The sequence below is a fragment of the Urocampus carinirostris genome, chromosome 12 (genome assembly GCF_059441175.1).
Source record: "Urocampus carinirostris isolate Australia breed hairy pipefish chromosome 12, RoL_Ucar_1.0, whole genome shotgun sequence".
In the NCBI taxonomy this organism is placed as follows: domain Eukaryota; kingdom Metazoa; phylum Chordata; class Actinopteri; order Syngnathiformes; family Syngnathidae; genus Urocampus; species Urocampus carinirostris.
The window spans coordinates 19,226,798-19,247,963 of record NC_142360.1 but is presented as its reverse complement, the minus strand read 5'-3'; the positions used below and the strand labels follow the sequence as shown (position 1 = coordinate 19,247,963).

The following is a 21,166-nucleotide window of genomic DNA, read 5'->3' as shown; positions in this document are numbered from 1 at the left end:
CCCGAAAAACTACGGCAACCAGGTGATGAAGGTGCTGTATCGGATTCTGATTGGGAGGCTTCTCCCGCTACTAGTAACCATAGAAACCAGTACTATCTGTTTCATGTGGGGGAGCAAACCACCTATACCAAAAACGACCTAGAGAGAGTGCCTGTGTCACGGTTGCCTATTGTCCTCTATTGGCATCGTCCGTTTGGCGCCAGCTGCGGCTCGTTGCCTGATTGGCATCCGTCCTATTTAAGCTCAGTGCTCTCACTCACCCTTTGTCAGTCCATCAACGCACCTCTGCACCTGCAAGACATGTGTTTTGACTCTGTCCGGTATCCTGCTTGTGTTTCCTGTCCGCTGTCGATCCCATCTATCTTGTCCTGTTTAATATCTGACTCCAATCTCCAGTGTCTGGTATCGATCCCGTCTGTCTCGTCCTGTCTGATATCTTGCTACAGTCCGGTATCCGGTATAGATCCCGCCTGTCTCATTCTGTCCGATATCTTGCGCCAGTCTCCAGTATCCGGTATCGATCCCGTCTGTCTCGTCCTGTCTGATATCTAACTCCAGTCTCCAGTATCTGGTATTGATCCTGTCTGTCTGTATTGACCCCGTCCCTCCGGTATCTACTTGTGTATCTGGTATTGATCTCGTCGGCCTCTGGCTTCCTGTTGTTCCACGCCGGACTTCTGTCTTACTTCTTCCGCCCAGTGATCGCCGAATCACTGGCATTTGTGTTCACGGGCACGACTGCCCTATTCCCGTAAAATAAAGCTTTTGTGAAAACATTACGCATCTGGGTCCTCCTCCTTTTCGGGTTCTGAAGCCTGTACATGCCCAAGACACACCACATGAAGTGGTGCCCCAACGATCCTAAATCTGGTGAGTAATTGTTTTTTTTCTAATAAAGGAACTAGTTACTGTAAGTAATTACAGTAACACGCCCAACATGCCCAAGACACACCACAGGAAGTGGTGCCCTAATAACCGAGACAGTTAGGGATCAATAAACTGTAACAATAAAACATGACAAAAAAAAAGACTTTTTAAACATTTATTGTGAAATATGTCTGTTTTTCAACATATAATTACATCGAGATAAAACTCAGTAATATAGATTTTCAAGTTAAACTCTGTCATAATTTTAGTATGTTCAATATAAGTTTTTTTTTTTGTATTATAGCTTTAATATATCATTTGTAACAGGAAGAGCGGCACATGAAATACAACACAGTCAAAATCCATTACTCCAAGTTGTCGCCCACTGCTCAATCACTTCAGTCTAAGTTCAATCACTGAAATTATCCATTCATGCATACATACACCATATATTATATATGTATATGTTGAAAAATATATATCATTTCAAATACATATTTCGTATTAGTTGTTTAGCGTATTGTTTGACAATAGAGGTTATATAGGTTTCACAATACTGTATTTACACATGTTTGGCTGGCATTACGAAAACAAATAAAATACACTTTTAACCTCATGTGATTTCCATTTGATTTGAAGTCTTTGGCAGCAAAACATCTTATTGTAACATGGAGGTCACATGGAATTAAATGTGATATTTTCACTGAGACTAATGGCACAGAAGATTCGATACAAATTTTCCCACAACACAAATGCAACCTTACTTAGGAATAATGAGCACACCCATAAAATCACAAACGTCGAAACACCCTGCCCAATGTTTCACATTATGTGCAAATGAATCTTATTGCAATTTAGGAAAATTATATGTGATGCCGAGTTCTGGTATTCACAGTATATATTTTATAGTATTGACAAACTTGACATAATTAATGACTCTTGATAAAGCTGACCAATGTTTTTTTTTTTTCTAATAGTTTATAAAGCACTGTTTTTTTCATTGTTTAGTAAAATGTTGCCAAAACAAGTCCGTTCGGAGAAGAACATTTGATATTTCATATGAGCATAGGTCTTTCTTTCTTTTTATACCAGGGATAAGCAAACTACAGCCCGCAGGCTACATGCAGCTTTTTCATCAGGCCCGCCAAATGTTACAAATATTATGATAACATGGGTATAGAATGAGTACTACTACTAAAAATGTGTTGATTTGGTGCCACAATTGTCCCCAGTGTCCCCAACATTCAAACAGCTGGCAACATATTTGTTTACTTGCAATTTTATCAGGTATTTGTTGTATATATATATTTTACATGTCAGGATATTTATTTATTGAATGGAAAAACAACCTTCTAAACCAGTCTATTGCATTTGAAGTTTTCCAATGCATATCATCATCATCTGCAAGTTTATTAATAAATTAATCTCGTCACTGCTTTTCTGAAAATACTTGGCGGTATGTCCTTTTTTTTGTCATTTATTCTTTTAAATCATTTATTTTTTGCATGAATGTTTACAAGTAAGGCCGAAAAATGAGATATGTCTTTTTTTAAATAGTTGCGATGAAATGGGAAAAATGGGATACACCGACATTATATTCTTTCCTCATGTATTGGTGTGGTTATTAGACTGCACCGTTATTGTCAACTCGGTTTGGAGCTGAACGGAGTTGTGTCCAATCACCACACACCACTCCCTAGTTATCCCTAACTTTTTTCAAGGACACTTTGGAGAGTACATTTGTATTTTTTGGGTTCATTTTCTCTGCCATTGATACCTCTGATTTGTTTTGATTTGTTTCCTGTGTCTGGTTTTCACATCTTAGTGGTTTAGTGCCCTTTCGTTAGTATGTTACTTCTTTTTTTGCATTTTCCATTTGCAGTTTCGGCAATTACTTCTGGTTCGCACTTTGTCAGGTGTGAGTTTGTTTGGGCATGTCATGTTTTGTGCCCCCTTGCTCGTTTGCTACTTTGTTCCTAGTTCTGGTCATAATGTAATTCTTGTTTTGAGTACCCCTGACTTGGTTCCTGCTTCTTCCCATAGGGGCCCACCCACAAAACCCAACATTCAAACTGATACAAAAGATAAAAAAATCAATTCCCTTGACATGAACTGTGCCGCACAAGCGCTAACCACTGTGCCGCCGTGCTGCCCCATATATATATATATATTTGCATTTTTGATATTATTACCAATATTTTGGAACCCAATAGCCAGTCTTTCAGACATTCAATGTGCACAATGTTGCATACAAAACACAAGTAGGCTTAGAACATAATGAATACTACATGTAATGGGGAAAGGCGAGAGTGTCAAGACAGCTGGAATACTTTATAGTGTCCTATTATTTAGCTGCTAGCCGCGAACAATAGCAAAAGAACTGCATTGCATGCAGTTACCTCCTCAAAATACAATCTTTGAAAAAAAAGGAGTGCAAAAGTTTGTGTTTTAGGGCTATATATTTACTATAAACATCTGCTATTTTATTTCATTCGATACATATATAATCCTTGTCACCAGAGATGTAATATTTTTTGTAAATTTCACCAACACACTCACACACTTGCACTAAAACCACACTGAATGTGTTTAAAGTATTACCTGGGTAATAGGGAAGATGCATATTATTATGATTTCAAAAATAAATCGTAACAGTCGAGGTAAAAGCCTGGATAATTCTTCTGGTAAAATAAGAATGTATACTTAAAATAGCAAGATTGTCTTATCTAACATATTGTTTTTCTCATTTACTCATGATGGCAGAAATGATTCCTTAAAATGAGCAAATTAATGCAGCATCTGCTGGTTAAAATGATTAGGCATATTTTATTTGAGAAAAGAGACATAATATCAAAGTAATAAAAAATATACTTAAACAGAGGAATATTTTCTGTCTAGTTTGTATTTATGCGTTGAATAAGTCACGCTGCACTGCAACAAATATATTTGATCTGATTTCAATATAAAACCTTTATTCGAGAGTGATAAGTAAAATAAGAAATGTTTTCTTTTTTTAAGTTATTTTTCTCTCATAAGAAAAAGCATCCCTAAAACAAAGAAAACAATATTATAATAATAATTCAGCTTATTTTTACAATAAATGTAGTTTTTTTTTGTATAGGAAATAGGTTAAGATATGTAAAAATAGAAAAAAATGTGTAAAATAAAGAATGTATTTATCAATTTATTACTTATATTTATTTGCAGTGCAGAATTAAAAGTTTTATTTTTTGCATCTTATGTAAACGATCTGGCACTTCACTTTTTTTTCAGCTCAAACTCAAACAAATCTTTATAAATGACAAAGGTTGTTGAATACGTTTGTCCATTCATTTCTTTCACCGAATGACTTCCCACAACGCCTTTCTTTTCATTCAGTTCATGAAGACTTTGCAAATTGGCTATACAATATTGTATTTTAGTGGTCCCCAACATTTTTTGTCCCAGGGGCCGGTTTATTGTCATCCTGGCCCAATAATAACAACGTGGAACCGTGACATAAAATAGCTTGATGATGACTTAAAACAAAATGCCTTTTCACGTGTTATCTGTATACCTCGTGTCTTGGTGGATATCTTCGACTCCTGCTAAATCCATTTTTTTCACTTGTGATCTGTTACATATTTTGACTAATCAATTAATGCATAAATATGGTACTTTGTTTTTTGTGCAACCCTGGCCTGGGGTAGTTTTAAACCCATGCACCTAATAATCTTTATAATCTTATAATCCGGCGTGCTTTAAAGTGAGGAAAATACGGTCTATATAAATAATGAAAATAGGAAGGCGGTAGAAAATACATAATCTATGTCTGTATTCATTTGTATTCCAAAGCAATAGGGTGATCTTTATGCTTTGAATAATTGCTTAGGTCTGTATTTAAAAATATATGAACAGGGAGCAAAACATGTAGAACATAGTGAATATCTTACATACTGTAAATATTTATAAGGTAGAATTTGTGCTTTGTATTAACATTGACAAGTATTATAAAGAGGCAACAGTTATCCTTCTGTCTCATATCTCGCTTTCTCGTATTCTCCAGGACGTCCAATTGTTTCTCAATCAAGGCGACAATCTTGTGTGCAGCATATCAATAAACAACTTCAGGCAACATGTCGGCTGCGGGGTATGAGAGGAGATTTAGGCATACATTGCTTGCTCCCTCTATGGGAGCTCCGAAGCACATCTGCAGGGTAGTGGGAAGGGTGGTGGCTTTATTTGTCTCAGTTGTTAGATGCAGCATCACCATGTGCTTTGATGAGCTCCACAACATCTGGATGAGAAGCTCCTTTTGCAACCTCCAAAGCAGTTTGTCCATTCTGCGACAAGAACACGCATTGAGATTAATTTGAACAAAACAGCAGTTCATCCAAGTTTTCTCATGGTGGTGCTACTGTGCTTTATGGGGGGACTCTCATTCACCACCCAATGAGCACAGGAAGCCTTAATACAAGAGCTATCAGAATCTAATTTTGTATTTTTAAATGCATAGTGATATTTAGGTTGTTTATGTAAAAGCGAGTTTTTTGACGGGGATCCTAAACTGAATATTAATGTTAATTAATTCGTCGGCAAAAACATTTGAACTATTATAGTTTTAAAATAACAGTGTTTCCCATAGGATTTTGTCAGACCCTGGTGGGCGGACAGTCCAGGGAAGGGGTCTTAAACCTGCAACACTTTTTTTTCGATGAAAAGCCAACCACCCAGAAGCTTTGACTCGGCCCAGTTTGGATGACATGGCCGGCTTGCAATAATGTAGCAGAGCCACTAACATTATAGAAAACAATTCACACCCCATTTGAGACAGCTTCTGATCAGCTTCTGATCCCAAGAGCCAAGAAGATATCCACAGGTCAGGCCCCGGTGCTTTGGGATGCTCTGCCCCCTGAGATTCAATCAGCAACCTCAGTGGAACTGTTTAAATCTAGGCTTCATATTCTATAGCTTATGATTGACCTCTATTTCATGTTGTCTATGTCTGTGTATTGCAACATCCATTGCAGCCTGGTCATCCTAGATGGCGGATGACCTCGAGTGCGGTCCCTTCTCAAGGTTTCCTCATTTTCCTCATAGTTAAGGTTTTGAGTTATTCCTTGCCATTATGTAAGTTTTAGATCGGAGGATGGTGTGATAAAAGTCTGTAGTCTGTAATAGTATTTAGCGCTGGTTACTTCCATCTTTGGGACTTTTTGTGATTGACTGTTATACAACTAAACATTACTCTTCTTAACTTGACCATCACCACCCTAAACAAAACTGTTGAAAACATATCTTGTGACTTTTGTTTTTTTTTCTATATTTGTCAAATTAAACTGTGAAAATAGATACCATTGCATAAAACTGTGAAAATAGATACCCTGTGAATTATTTAGGGTTTTTTTTAAATTGTTGCTGCTATGTTTTATCTCTTCATTGCACTGTTGTTTTCATTGAATTATCATTCTAACTTCGGGCAGTTTGCTAAATTCTACGTTGAAACTCATTTTTTGCCTAATTAACCCGTGAATTTTCAAAGTATTTATTTCATGTTTCACCCTGAATCACTATGTCTAATCTTGTTGCATACTATGTTTCACAATGTTGATATCAGTGACAATAAAGACAATTAAGTTCAATTCAAATATCGGATTACATTTTAATGTAGCATCTACCATTAGATCAGCATGGTTATTTTTAGCAGTCCGTACAATTTTGCAAGATACAATTAATTCCAAAAACAGCTTATTGAAGCATAAACCATTGAATTTATCTGATGAGGATTATAAAGGTCATTTTGAAGATGCAATGCAATGCTAGTGGATCTTCCACGGCAAAGCTCGGGTTATATTAGCTGCAAGATAATGCATCACATCACCGTACGTTTTTCGTAGCGATGAAGAGGATGCTATCGTACCTTATCTGTGAGATGAGTGTCACAGTAACCCGTGTCCAGCAGCAGTTGTGCGATGTGAGTGTGGCCGTGCTCGCTGGCACACATCAAGGCAGTGGAACCTTCGCAATCTTGAGCGTTTACGTCAGCTCCGCATGCTAGCAGAAGCTTCACCATCGCCAGGCGGCCGTGGCTCACCGCGAGCATTAGCGCCGTCTGACCCATCTAGGCCAAGAGTGAGATTTCAAATAAATTAATGCTTCATAAAATCAGGGATTTGCGAAAAAACACAGCAAGGGGATGAAGTAGTAAGTAGTCTGACTGAAAACTTAAAGAAGCTGTACAGAATTCGGAACTTTTCTAATCTCTGCCACCATTTCTTTGCTTAATCATAATTGCAGCCTTGGTTAGCGCGTTCATGTATGTGAATTTTTAGACGCCCTCGAATAAACTTCCTTTTTCATCTTTACTTTGGGTTTCGGGTTGGCGTTAGGATTATACGGGACCTGAAATAGACCTCTTCATGGTTCACGGATCCCTTAACCGCCTGGGTTGTCAGGGCACCACTGAGGATGCATCTCAGGATAGCTTTCTCTGCCACCAAGAGCTCGATCATGTCACCAAATCTAAATATCTTGGAGCCGTCATATCAGAAGAGAGGTCAGAGCCAACAACAATTGCCAGGATAGCTCAAACCACGGCAACACTTGCCAGACTTAACCCATTTGGAGATACAAGAACATAGAAGTGAAATCAAAGGTCAAGCGCTGGTTACTTCCATCTTCCTCTACGCTTGCAAGACAGAGACTCTTACAGCAAAGCTGGAATTTAAAATTCAGGCCATGGAAATGCCATGCTACAGGCATCTGCTAAAACGCCCATGTGACAAAACGGTGCGCAACACCATTGGTCCTTATGAGAGACTGTTGTCAACAGCAGGATTATAGTCACGTCGCAAGATCATCAGGGCTGGCCAAGATAATTCTCCAGACCACAGTCCAAGGGAGGAAGACTGTAAAATAATTTGGAAGACAACAAGAAGGAAAGGAATGGTGCCAACTTAGCCACGGCCCCAAAAAACAGGGCAGGAACCGTAAGCTGTGGAGAGAGCAGTCCAGAGTTGGGTTTGCCATTGAAGAATGGTGCCCCAACAAATAAGGCGTTTTTTTGAACCGTGAAGTAGTAACCGTAACTAACTACTTATTAGTAACTTGCGCCCAACACTGACTCTCACCGCACGTCACTGATTCCAGCGGCACACTAGGTAGCCTAAAACTAGAATTAGCTTACCTGTCTGCTGCGAGCATTGACGTCACCGAGTCTCAGCAACTGTTGCGCAACCTCCAGATCGTCGGGACTCTCGGCTGCTGTCAGTGCAGCCAACATCACCGGAGTGTAGCCTGCTTTGTTTACATTGTCAGTTTCACAAAGTCCTGAACACAAGTAAATACAAAAAAGAAAAAGAAAAAAAGATTTAGAGAAGGGGTGGGCAAACTACACAACGGGGCCCACATCTGGCTCGACATGACTGTCAATATGTCTCCGCCAAGGGAAAGTGATACAAATAAAATTATAATTCATATAAGTAAATAAAGTACAAGTCATAAAAAAATGGGTTTGCCATATTTGTCCTTATTCTAGCTTTATGTCTGTCAATTGTTTTTTTCTTTCTAGTAATGCCCCTCTGCCTAATGTTTTAAACCCAATGTGGCCCACAACGCAAAAAGCTTGTCTACGCCTGCCTGAGGCCCTCTTGTCCCCAGTGTCCCTTACAGTCAATATTCCGGCCCTGCCTCTTTGACCATTTTTTTTACCCAATATGTCTCTAAAATGTGACGAACCCAGTCCTAACCTAACCTAAATGTAGTGCTTCGGTGCTACTATTATACGCTTTATATCAATCAACATTTTTTTTCTACCAGGCCCTGCCCCTCTGACGATTTTTTTTAACCCAATGTTAAGTTTTTACCAAAACCTGCCCTCTTGGTATTGGTGTCATTGTCAGGCTGCACAATGCGTGGAACCATAAAACCTTTTTTTATACTCCCGTGTCCAGACTATTCTGTTAATTGCAATAAACACCTCCAGGGGAGTGCTCAACTCCAGCGTTTCTTACCCGTCTAGTCTCACAACCCCAATGTTGAACAAGGAAAAAGTAATTTTTCCACTTCTTAACAAGAAGCTCACCTGTGTCGAGTAGGAGTTTGACCACAGGAAAGTTTGAATGTGAGACACTGTAATGGAGAGCCATGTTTCCGTTGCCATCTGTCAGGTTGACAACGTACGGCAGTAAAGTGGGTGTGGTCAAGCCCACTTGTCGCAGGTACAATCGGACGGTATCAGCCTTTGAGGTTTTTTGACTGGAGACTTTGAACCATTCCTGGTAGAGGACCACTAAGACTTGACGCTGGGAAGAGAAGAATATCAGAAGGTATGCTGATTTAAGACAAGGGCTATAATGTGCTATAATAATATACACAATATAATATATAATGTTTTAATGAACGTGTTGTGTTAATTTAGCTTTTCATTTACACTGAGCAGAGGGTTATGAAGCTTTTTCTTCAGACTGCATTTGTTTTTGCTTTTTTTTTAAATTCAATTTGCAAACATGTAGTTAAGCGTTGGGCAAGAGAAATATTGCAGGTTATAAACGTAAATGTGGCTTGATGGGTCTCTATCAGTGTTTTTTTACCCAAGTCGTGAGACCTTGTCCATCCAGGGTGCCAATTGCCCAATTTCACCTTTAGGTAAAAGCATGCGAGTATCATGTTTTTTTTCTTCCATTCATCCATATTAGTAGGTGGCAGCAGATTTCACATATTATATCTTTTTATTGACACGTTATGGGATCATTAGGTTGTAATTGGGACATATATGAACAACTTATTTTGTTTGATGAAGCACTTTAAGATTGCACTATGCAAAAAGTTAAATAGATATCCAGCCATCCAGGGCAGCACGGCGGCGCAGTGGTTTGCGTGTGTGCGGCACAGTTCTAAGGTCTTGGGAACCTCCTGTGTGGGTTCAAATCCAGCTACCAGCCTACCTGTGCGGAGTTTGTATGTTCTCCACGTGCTTGTGTGGGTTTCCTCCGGGCACTCCGGTTTCTCCCACATTTCAAAGACATGCATTTCAGGTGGATTGGCCGGTCCAAATTGTCCCTAGGTGTGAATGAGTAAGCGAGTTTTCTGTCCCTGTGTGCCCTGAAATTGGCTGGCAACCAGTTCAGGGTGTCCCCTGCCCACTGCCCGATGATTGCTGGGATGGGCTCCAGCACCCCCCCAACCCTACTGAGGATAAGCGGTGCAGCTAATGAGATGAGATCCATCCATTCAATATCTGCACCACTTTTCTTTAGGAGGGTCGCGGGGGTGCTCGAGCCCATTCCAGCTATCTTCAGGCAGTGGGCAGAACTGGTTGCCAGCCAGTCGCAGAGCACAGAGAGACAGAGAACTCACTCATTCACATTTAGGGACAATTTGAACCGACCAATTAACCTGACATGCATTCTTTTGGAATGTGGGAGGAAACCAGAGTGCCCGAAGGAAAGCCATGCAGGCACAGGGAGAACATTCAAACTCCACACAGGGAGGTTGCGGTAGCTGGACTTGAACCCTGAGACTCTGCACCGTGGGGCTGTGCGCTAACCACTCAGCCGCCTTGCCGCCCTAAATAAATATAACATAAATAAATAGAAATACAAATATTTCACATACTTTTGTTGAATTTGATTATAATTTTCGATCCTTCCTGTGTGGAATTTGCATGTTCTCCCCGTGCTTGCATGGGTTTCCCCCAAGCACTCCGGTTTCCTCCCACATTCCAAAAACATGCATTAATAGGCCTGTGCAAATTGTCCCAAGGTATTATTGAGAGTGTGAGTTGTATGTCTCTGTGTGCCCTGCGACTGGCTGGCAACCAGTTCAGGGTGTCCCATGCCCGAAAATAAATGAGATGGGCTCCAGCACCCCCGCAAACCTACTGAGGATAAGCGGTGCAGATAATGGATGGATGGTTACAATTTTCTTATATTTCCAGAAGAGAAACTGAACAATGTAAGGTAAGGGTTAGTAGTTATATAGAAAAAAAGGTTCCACTAGCAGATAACTTTTTTCTCTTTAAGTATTATTTTTGTTATTGATTTAGAAAACAACCATATAAAAATATAGTAAAACTTGTAGTAAATTCAAAATTTACAGCCAACATTATCAACCAAAATGAATAACTTGTATTACCTTCTGCCCAGTGATATCGGAAGTGAGAGGAGAAACTATACTGTGAATTCATTTGTGCAATATTATACTTTTTCAACTTTTTGGGGAACATCGGCCTAAGATTCGTGAAGGACAACTTGAATTTTTACTTTCGGGGGGTTTAATGGATCGCATGTGGGAGGTACAAACTCAAAAAAGCAATGTACCTGAAATCATAAGACTAACATTTTAAGCAAATGTTGAAAATCCTTACCATTTCTTTATCAGGAGATGTTACTTCTTCCATTCGATCTTTTACATAGAGGCAGGCATCTATGAAGCTCTTCTCAACCACTCCCCTAAAATGAAAAAAAAAAAAAAAATCAGAGGACACTTTTTTTCTTTGATTTAGAGATATAATCAATACTGGTGACATTCATCTTAAACCAAGGGTCATATGAAAAGGTATTTTAATTAAAGTATTTCAATTGCAGGATTACCATCTACATGGGTTAACAATTATCAAAAATCCTTCTTAAAGCTTAAATTTAAAATATATTTTAACAAATATCGCAATTTTAGAGGAGTCACAATATCAGAGGTTGTTAATTAATTCTCATTAGGTATGTTTAAAGTCAACCAGTATTAAGAGTGCTTCATTAAGCTTCAACCCCAAATGTCATGTTGTTGAAGCTCCTATGCCAAAGTTAAGATCTACAGCCTCTTTGATGATCTTCATTTATTATTGTATCATACACCATGATTCGGGTACTTTTTAACTGTATGTTACCTCTTCTAGAAGTTATGGTTGTTTTAGGTCAATAGATTTTCACCATTCACTAAATATTTCAGTTGATTGAATAATACAAAATTGGTATCATTTTTCCATTGAAGTGAATTTAGCCCAGGATTGGGAAAAAAGGAACTATAGGACACTGATGGTGCCTGAGGGCAGCACAGCGGCACAGTGGTTAGCGCGTGTGTGGCACAGTTCTGAGGTTATGAGATCAAACCTCCTGTGTGGAGTTTGCATGTTCTCCCCGTGCTTGAGTGGGTTTTCTACAGCCACTCACCGGCTTGAGGTCCAAACAAACATTTCATTTTCATTGCTTATATGGTTTTTAGTAATTGTTCAAAAATAAAAAAATAAAATAATAAATCCTCCCACATTCCAAAAACATGCGTGTCAGCTTAATTGGCCAGTCTAAATTGTTCCTAGGTGTGAATGAGCGAGTGACTTGTCTGTCCCTGTGTGCTCTGTGACTAGTTCAGGGTGTCCCCTGCCCACTGCCTGAAGATAGGTGGGATGGGCTCCAGCACCCCCGCGACCCTAATGAGGATAAGCGGTGCAGATAATGGATGGATGGATGCTGCCTGAACAGTATCGGTTTCCTTTATTTGATGTTTAGGTTAGGGGATTTTTTTTATAAGGGAAAAGTGTCTTTTGATAATTAAAGATTACCAACAGTAAATATTGCTTTATTCATCTGATCATAATTGAATCCTTTTGTTAGGTTTTTAAAAGGTCCAATATGGTTCACAGACTATTGGCATCATTTTTAAAATCTTCAACATTTGACATTAACATCCCTGAGTTCAAATATATCAAAAGTACTTGACAAATCTTTATTTGGGATCGTCAAACCAAGATTACATCTAGAAGAGTGTTTCTCAACTGGTGGGTTACGACCCAAAAGTGGGCCGCGGACCTGTTTTTGGTAAATAGGGGCCTTTGCCGTGAAATAAATAATACTAAGAATAAAAAAACTTGAGGGTCAATTACACTCTTTAACAGTGGAAGGCAGTAACAACCTCGAAACGCGAGTTGACACTGGCCATTTCACAAAAAAGAAACAGATTAGGGAGGTTTTTTTACACATGTTGAGCATGGTGAAACACAGATAATATACAACATATGGATTTTGTTGTATTGAAGATAAAGGATGAGTGTGTTTTGTGCAGCGAGGTACTAGCACGTGAAATCATGAAGCCATCTTTTAATGTCTGTGCATGTCGAGTCTGATAAAAATGGCTGAAGCGACTGAAGTGAAGTGTTTTGATTTCATTAAAAATGCAGCTAATTAAGTATTAGAGGGAACTTATTACTTGAAGTCCTTTTAAAGGACGAATTTATTTTAATATCTCAATTTTTAACTGCACATTCCATTCTACCAAAAATGTGAGAAGTGTATTTTTTGTTCCTCTCAATCTGGGTGGCGGCTTGTAATTAGGGTGGGATTGTGGTTTCTGAAGTTAGACCAGTTGAGAACCACTGATCTAGAATTGCTAAAATAAATAGAGAGTGCTTAATCAAGCTATACTGTATTTGACATACTTAAACCAAAAGTGCTATCTAGGAGACTAAAATATATGGTGAGTTAGTTGTACCATGAGAGTGGGCCCAAAAAAATACGATAAATGCTAACAGTAGTTGTCAAAACAAGGTGTTCCTCTCTAGTATGAACACATTTAAAGAACAAAAATAGCCTGAAATTAGACAAAAAAACACTTTAGATTATAGTCAGAATTGGAAAGGTCAACATTAATTCAGCAATATAGATATAATTATAATCATAAGACTTACCATGCACCAGGCAACCACAGGCTGCGGACCGGTACTGGTCTAAATTTTTGCTTTCATCGTATTTATCCGTGTATTATTTTTTGTACACCCCCATAAACCTCAAAGTTGTGGTGAGTGTTTCACCAAAGTTTTACGATAGTAAATTAATGTATTCAAACAGTAATTGATCAGTCGACAAATAGCGCTGACCACATTTGTTCATCGTTGGATGTTATGAGAACCGAACCCAGATGGACAAAGCAAAGGCTTTCGATTTTATCTCATTATCACACAATTTTTACTCACGGTGATACATTTTACAACAGTGTAATGGAGCATAATGGGAAACAGTTCAGCCAAAACAAAGTGGTGAGTAAAAAATGTGTGTTGATGAGATAAAACCCAATGCATTTTCCTGTCATCTACCTCTTTAGTGGCCCAGTGATTAGATAGTGGATTTAGGCTTACTATCACTATAACAGTTATAGTTATTATTACTAATCATATTGATTGGCTGAGCTACGAGAATATAATCAGACATTGAAGATTGCGGTCCTCTGATGTTCATCATTTGTAATTTGAAAGACTGCAAAACAATATTACAATGGACAGACTATGTCAGCTGGAGTGGGTCCAACCCCTCAAACATGGCTCACCCTTCATCCTCTTCCCCCAGGAGCACCTGGCTCTGGTCTGGATCCAAGAGGTCTTCTGCATTCTCCTTCTTTTCGTTTTTTTCACGTTCTTCACCAGAAGTGATTTCAGAATCTTTCACTTGCACATCTGCTTCCTCCTCGGGCTTTTCCGCTGAAGTCGGCTCATTGTCTTTTCCCCCCTCTGCCTTTGATCCCTCACCTTCAACATCCTTTGTTGCCTTCTCTTCTCCACTGGATTCGTCACTTGACGTGCTCTCATACCTGAGAAGAAAAACATAGGATGGGAATGGCAAGGCTTCTATTTCTTACACTTTGGAATTAAACACACGATCAAAATGAATTGTTCAAATACATGCAAGCATGCGAGCCAAGATGCCGTTAAGCAGGGCTTCAACTCGTGGGCTGATTATCCCACGAGGCCCTTAAAATCTATTTATACAAGTATGATTGTACTTTAACTCCGGTGGCTTGTGTGTCACAACTAATCAACACACTATGGGGTAGGATTTTTCCTTCATCTGGATTTTTGTCTGACAGACTTATTGTTAATTTTTTGTTCTATTGTAGGGAGATTCATGTATTGTAAGGAATTACCGTAATTTCAACACTATAAAGTGCAAGAGATTTAAGGCTGCACCACAGAAAATAGTCTTTTGAGATATTTTTTTCTTCTATATGAGCACCGGACTGTAATGCACATAGTAAGTAAGGGCTATGACTGCACAAAATATAAAACAAATAGCCTATTTGTGCATTGATTCATCAGTTACAACTGTGCCAAAAGAAAACACGAATGAGTGCTGTGTCATGTAAACGGGATTCCCTATTTCTCTAGACGACAGCGCCAGTGCAATCATACTGTGGAGAATAGTGCCAGATTGGAACTCAGATGTATCTTTATATGATGTGGTCATTGGTGGTTGCCACGGTAATGGACATAACTGCATTAGTTTGTTCTCATTCCTCGAGCATTAAAGGAATATTTGATCTGACATTGACGGACGGTAAGGAAAACGATGTGTAGGGTTTCTGAATGGTAGGTTCTTCTGCTGCTCAATTCAGATTTATAAATTGAGGACTTGATTTTCGATGAAAACATTGAAATAACCTGAGTATGTTGTAAATATTCAAAAAAGTACTGTCAAACTTCCCGTTTTGCTCGTGTTATGTATTACATGAATAACTTTATCAAAAACATGGACTAATTTCCCTCGATGGGCAGAATACATGTTTCCAGACATCACTGCGGTGTTTTGTATTTGGAGAGCATGCATTATGGAAAAGAGCAGCTTGCTGTTTTCATCGGTACCACCACGGGAAGAAAAAAAATGTATTTAAAGCCGCAATGTTCAACATACAGCAAAAAAGTATCAGCTTGTAGTTTGGAATTTGCGGTATTATTTTTCCATTATTTGTTTCCATGTACAAATGGAGTGTAAGACCCCCACAACTTGCAAGATTTTTATAGCATTTTGAGGATTTATGGTCCCTCTAGAGAAGATGTCTCATTAACCAAAAGTTAAATAGAAAAAAAGAACAAACACACTGAGAATTTGTTTTTACCCCACTGGCACAAAACATCTTGCGTAAATATATATTTAAAAACATATTGAAACAAATTTTCTGGTAGAATGATATATGCTAATATTTTTTAGCGGCAGTTAATGGTTAAACAAATCCATTTGTAAAAGATTTAAATAATACCAAAAAAAAATATCAATTATGATATATACATGCATTTTTAATACTAGGTCAAGAATGCACCATTTAATTTACATAACATGAGGCTTACCTAAGATAATTGCCTGTCATCTTGCCAAAAAACCTCAAAACACTGTCCCTTTATGAAGCTTTATGAATTGTCTTATCTAACAAATTATTTTGCATATATGAATATATGTTCTAATTTTGTCAGGAAATTATTCTACAAATAATCCAAATATTCCAACAGATCATAAATATCTTAGCTCGTTTTAATACTTAAGTATTTTCTAGATGTATAAACAAAAATCTTTAGAAAAGTAAAACAATCTTTCATGTGCTAAATTAGACTCTTTAGATTACTTTGACACTAAATTAGCTTTTTGACATGAAAAACCCCCGCGACCCTACTGAGGATAAGCGGTCCAGCTAATGAGATGAGATGAGACATGAAAAGCAGATCTAAGAATGACTGTCAAAACTGTAATTAACAGACTGCAAGCACTGAATAGATAGATAGATAGATAGATAGATAGATAGATACTTTATTCATCACCGAAGGGAAATTCACATGAATGCACTTTTTATGATTTTAACTTTTATATACTGAATGCTCCTTTCCCCTTTCGACACATACATGATTTTTCAGTTACCTGCATGTTTCACTGTTTGGCTTCAATCATTTCTTTTCATGTCTTAACCATTAAAGATAACCTTTTTTCACATAAGGCTTATGCAGAAGGTATCTAATCTAATTTCAACCATGCATACCATACATCCTTTGAACAAATATACAGGCAACCACATCACAACAACACCTAAGCCACAAATGCTAATATGGAGGCAATTAAAGCTGTCAGCATGGGCCAAGGTTAGACACATGCTAAAAAGCCATTCCCGTGAAATGAAAAGATGTTTGTTTAATGCAACCTTGACCTACACATCTAAAGCATCCTTTCCAAGCAGACGAGTAAATAAAGCGCAATTTGTGCAATGTTTACCTGCTCTCATGTGCATTCCTGTGAACAAAACACAGCCTTGTTCAATGATGGAGTTTTTTATCCGGAGAGAGATAGAGAGATACTGTAGAGAGTTGCAGATTTTATACATATACTTTACTTTTATTCATCCACTCAGATCACCGGATGCATGGATGGATGGATGATGGATGGATGGATGGATGGATGGAGGGATGGATGGATGGATGGATGGAGGGAGGGAGGGATGGATGGACGGATGAATGGATGCACCGATGAATGGATAGATCGATGGATCAATGTGAGGGTAGGTGAATGGATGGAGGACGCTCAATGGAGGATGGACCGATCGATGGATCAGTGTGGGGTTAGGTGAATTGATCGAGGATGGATGGAGGGATCGATCGATCAGTGTGTGGGTAAGTGGATGGATGGATTGGTGGGTGGGTAAGAGAATGAGTAGGGTGGATGCATGGATGGATGGATGGATGGAAAAATCTATTGATGGGTCAATGGACTTGTGGCTATGTGGGTAGTTGGATGGATGGATTGGAAAAAGGCATTAATGGGTTAATAGAGCAGTGCGTGGGTGGGCGGATGGATGGATGGATGGATGGATCAGTGTGAGGGTATGTGGATGGATGGAGGATGGATGAATGGAGGCTGGTTGAATGGATAGGTGGGGGGGTAATGGAATGAGTAAGATGTATGAATGGATGGATGGATGATGTATCAGTGTGAGAGTATGTGGATGGATGGAGGATGGATGAACGTAGGATGGTTGAATAAATTGGTGACTGGGTTAGGGAACGAGTAGGATGGATGAATGAATGGATGGACGGATGGATGATGGATGGATGATGGATGGATGATGGATGGTTGGATGGAGGGATGGATGGATTAGTGGGTAGGTAGCAGTCTGGATTGGATGAGTATTATTTTTCCTATTTTACTAATAAAATACAAGAAAAATATGTTAAATGTGACCAATGGTTTAATTGTATTTTCAAAAATAGTAGTTGTGAATTAGCTAAATTATTTTAACGCAGTAGTGGGTAAACGAAGTGGCGGGCTGTATTGGGTTAAACAATGGCATGTCTAATTTTTTTTATCAATAAATATGCATGCAGACGTATACATGCTGTTTTTCTTTTTATATTTGTGTTTAAATAGATTGGTTTCATTTAATTGGCCATGAAACCCTCAGAATTAATGCATAATAATATAATATCAAGTGCCTTATTCAATCACTTAATTTGTTTAGTTTTGTAGTATTTCTGTAGTAAAATTTTTGGGAGTATTTGTGTAGAAGTATGTTTGTTTTGGTGTTACTGTAGTATTTTTGTAGTATTAATAATATTTGTTTTCCCTATTTTTTTACATTTAGTTTTGAAGTAATTCTGGGTTATTTTTGTATTTTCTGTAGTAGTATTTTGTGGTAAATACACAAAGGGACAATGGGGACACAAAGTACATAATGTACAGTACATAGTAGTACATTATGAATAGTTTGTTTGTTTGTTTGTACATGATTCAATTGTTTGTTTGTTTGTACATGATTCAAATTGAATCTTTTCTTCCGGCGCCGTCACGAATGGCAGCCACTCCAGCAGCTCCCGTGTTATTTTCGATTGTTTTGTTCTCGATTGTTCTCAGCTCAGGGATGCTGCTGGAAATGTGAATTTCCCTTCGGGGATGAACAAAGTATCTATCTATCTATCTATCTATCTATCTATTATCTACTATATATATATATATATATATATATATATATATATATATATATATGTATATATATATATATATATATATATATATATATATATATATACTGGACTGTCTCAGAAAATTAGAATATTGTGATAAATTTCTTTATTTTCTGTAATGCAATTAAAAAAACAAAAATGTCATACATTCTGGATTCATTACACATCAACTGAACTATTTCAAGCCTTTTATTATTTGAATATTGCTGATTTTGGCTTACAGCTGAAAAAAACTCAAAAATCCTATCTCAAAATATTAGAATACTTCCTCAGACCAAGTAAAAAAATAATTTTATAACAGCAAAACTAAATCAAACATTTGAAAATGTCCATTGATGCACTCAGTACTTGGTTGGGAATCCTTTTGCACGGATTACTGCATCAATCCGGCGTGGCATGGAGGCAATCAGCCTGTGGCATTGCTGAGGTGTTATTGATGCCCAGGATGCTTCGATAGCGGCCTTCAGCTCATTTGCATTTGTCGGTCTGGTGTCTTTCATCTTCTTCTTAACTATACCCCACAAATTCTCGATGGGGTTCAGGTCAGGGGAATTAGCAGGCCAATCAAGGACAGTGATGCCATGGTCAGTGCACCAGTTACTGGTGGTTTTGGCACTGTGGGCAGGTGCCAGATCATGCTGGAAAATGAAATCCTCATCTCCATAGAGCTTTTCAGCAGATGGAAGCATGTAGTGCTCTAAAATCTCTTGGTACACAGTTGCATTTACTCTGGACTTGATGAAACACAGTGGACCAACACCAGCAGCTGACATGGCTCCCCAAACCATTGCTGACTGTGGGAACTTCACACTGGATTTCAAGCAACTTGGATTTTGCTCCTCTCCAGCCTTTCTCCAGACTCTGGCGCCTTGACTCCCAAATGAAATGCAAAACTTGCTTTCGTCTGAAAAGAGGACTTTGGACCACTCTGCAACTGTCCAGTGCTTCTTCTCCATAGCCCAAGTCAGACGCTTCTTCCGTTGTCTTGAGTTCAGAAGTGGCTTGACCATGGGAATACGGCTATTGTAGCCCATTTCCCGGACACGTCTGTGAACTGTGGCTTTTGATACCTGGACTCCAGCTTCAGCCCACTGTCTTTGAAGCTCCCCCAAATTCTGGATGCGGCTCTTCGTCACAATTTTGTTAAGGCTGCGGTCATCTCTCTTGGTTGTGCAGCGTTTCCGGCCACATTTTTCCCTTCCAACAGACTTTTTGTGGATATGCTTTGAAACTGCACTCTGTGAACAGCCTGCTCTTTGAGAATTTTCCTTTTGTGTCTTACCCTCCTGATGGAGGGTATCAATGATGGTCCTATGGACAGCAGTCTTCCCCATACTTGTGATTTAGTTTACTGAACCAAGCTGAGTGTTTTTAAGGCTCAGGAAACCCTCGCAAGGTGTTTCGAGTTAATTAGATGATTCAGGTGATTAGTTGAATAGCCTACTTGTATACTTTTTCATGATATTCTAATATTTTGAAATAGGATTTTTGAGTTTTCTTAAGCTGTAAGCCAAATTCAGCAATATTAAAATAATAAAAGGCTTGAAATAGTTCAGTTGATGTGTAATGAATCCAGAATGTATGACATTTTTGTTTTTTTAATTGCATTACAGAAAATAAAGAACTTTATCACAATATTCTAATTTTCTGAGACAGTCCAGTATGTTACCATTTTTGCAGGCCGGATGAAAAAGCCTGACAGGCCGCATGTGGCCAGCAGGCTTTATTTTGCTCAACCCTGTTTTAACGTATTCTGAGTTTTTAATCAATACAAAGGGAAACCATTTTGAAATGAGTAAAATAATAAACCAACAAAAACATTTTCTTCTTTAGGAGACTAAAGAACATATTTGTTAAAATTTTTAAATAAAAAATTATCAAAAAGTAACATTATTGGACAGCATTCATTTTACTTCCGGTATTTAATACCAATTTTTTGGGATTATTGGAATTCAAATGCTGATTTTTAATATTATTTTAAATGTAACATACAACCGGAATACCTTCATGTACTTTATTGGAGAACCACTGGCCTAAAACAACATTTGATCAATTCGTCATTCATTCTTCAAATAAATGTATCCATTAATCTGGAATCAGTATTCCGTTAAATGTGCATAGATAGAATTCTTTGGACTGAGAAAGACAATGACAAAATCAACCGCATAAAGAGAACGACACTCAAAGACACGCTCGATCGGATGCAAAACGAGGCTTTTAACCGCAGAGATGTTGGACACTGATTAAAGTGATTTTACCCTCCATTCACCCCAACAAACTTCAAGTTTTTCTTGGTTCCCTCGTTCGCTTGCTTGTCAGCAGCTCCGTTTTTCTTCATAATAGATTTGAGACCTAGGGGGGAAAAGGCAAAACAGGAGAAAAGGAACCTGATAATTATTTTATTTTTTTAAAACACATTTTTTAGTTCATCTGGCATTTAATGCAACCATTCATACATTGTGTTGTTACATTCAAATGGGGGGAAACTTCTATGATTAGCTGCCTGTCAATGCCAAGATCCGGCTTATCTCTGAAGAGCAAGATGACGGTTAATACCAAAAAACA

The 21,166-nt window shown here is 38.3% G+C and overlaps 1 protein-coding gene across 2 annotated transcripts in view; it reads right to left on the bottom strand.

Moving 5' to 3' along the window:
* Positions 1-1,028: 1,028 nt before the first annotated feature.
* Positions 1,029-21,166, bottom strand: part of kank4 (KN motif and ankyrin repeat domains 4) — a 122,368-nt gene continuing 102,230 nt past the window's right edge. The window contains exons 4-11 of one of the 2 annotated variants that reach the window (XM_088349786.1): positions 20,860-20,953; positions 16,860-16,877; positions 14,158-14,418; positions 11,213-11,297; positions 8,930-9,149; positions 8,033-8,175; positions 6,767-6,967; positions 1,029-5,189 (exon numbers count right to left, since the gene is read on the bottom strand). In XM_088349786.1, the coding sequence (XP_088205912.1) occupies positions 5,094-5,189; positions 6,767-6,967; positions 8,033-8,175; positions 8,930-9,149; positions 11,213-11,297; positions 14,158-14,418; positions 16,860-16,877; positions 20,860-20,953 (1,118 nt within the window). In that variant the 3' untranslated portion in view covers positions 1,029-5,093. The remainder of the gene's footprint in view (positions 5,190-6,766; positions 6,968-8,032; positions 8,176-8,929; positions 9,150-11,212; positions 11,298-14,157; positions 14,419-16,859; positions 16,878-20,859; positions 20,954-21,166) is intronic. The other variant, XM_088349787.1, reaches the window with a different exon arrangement.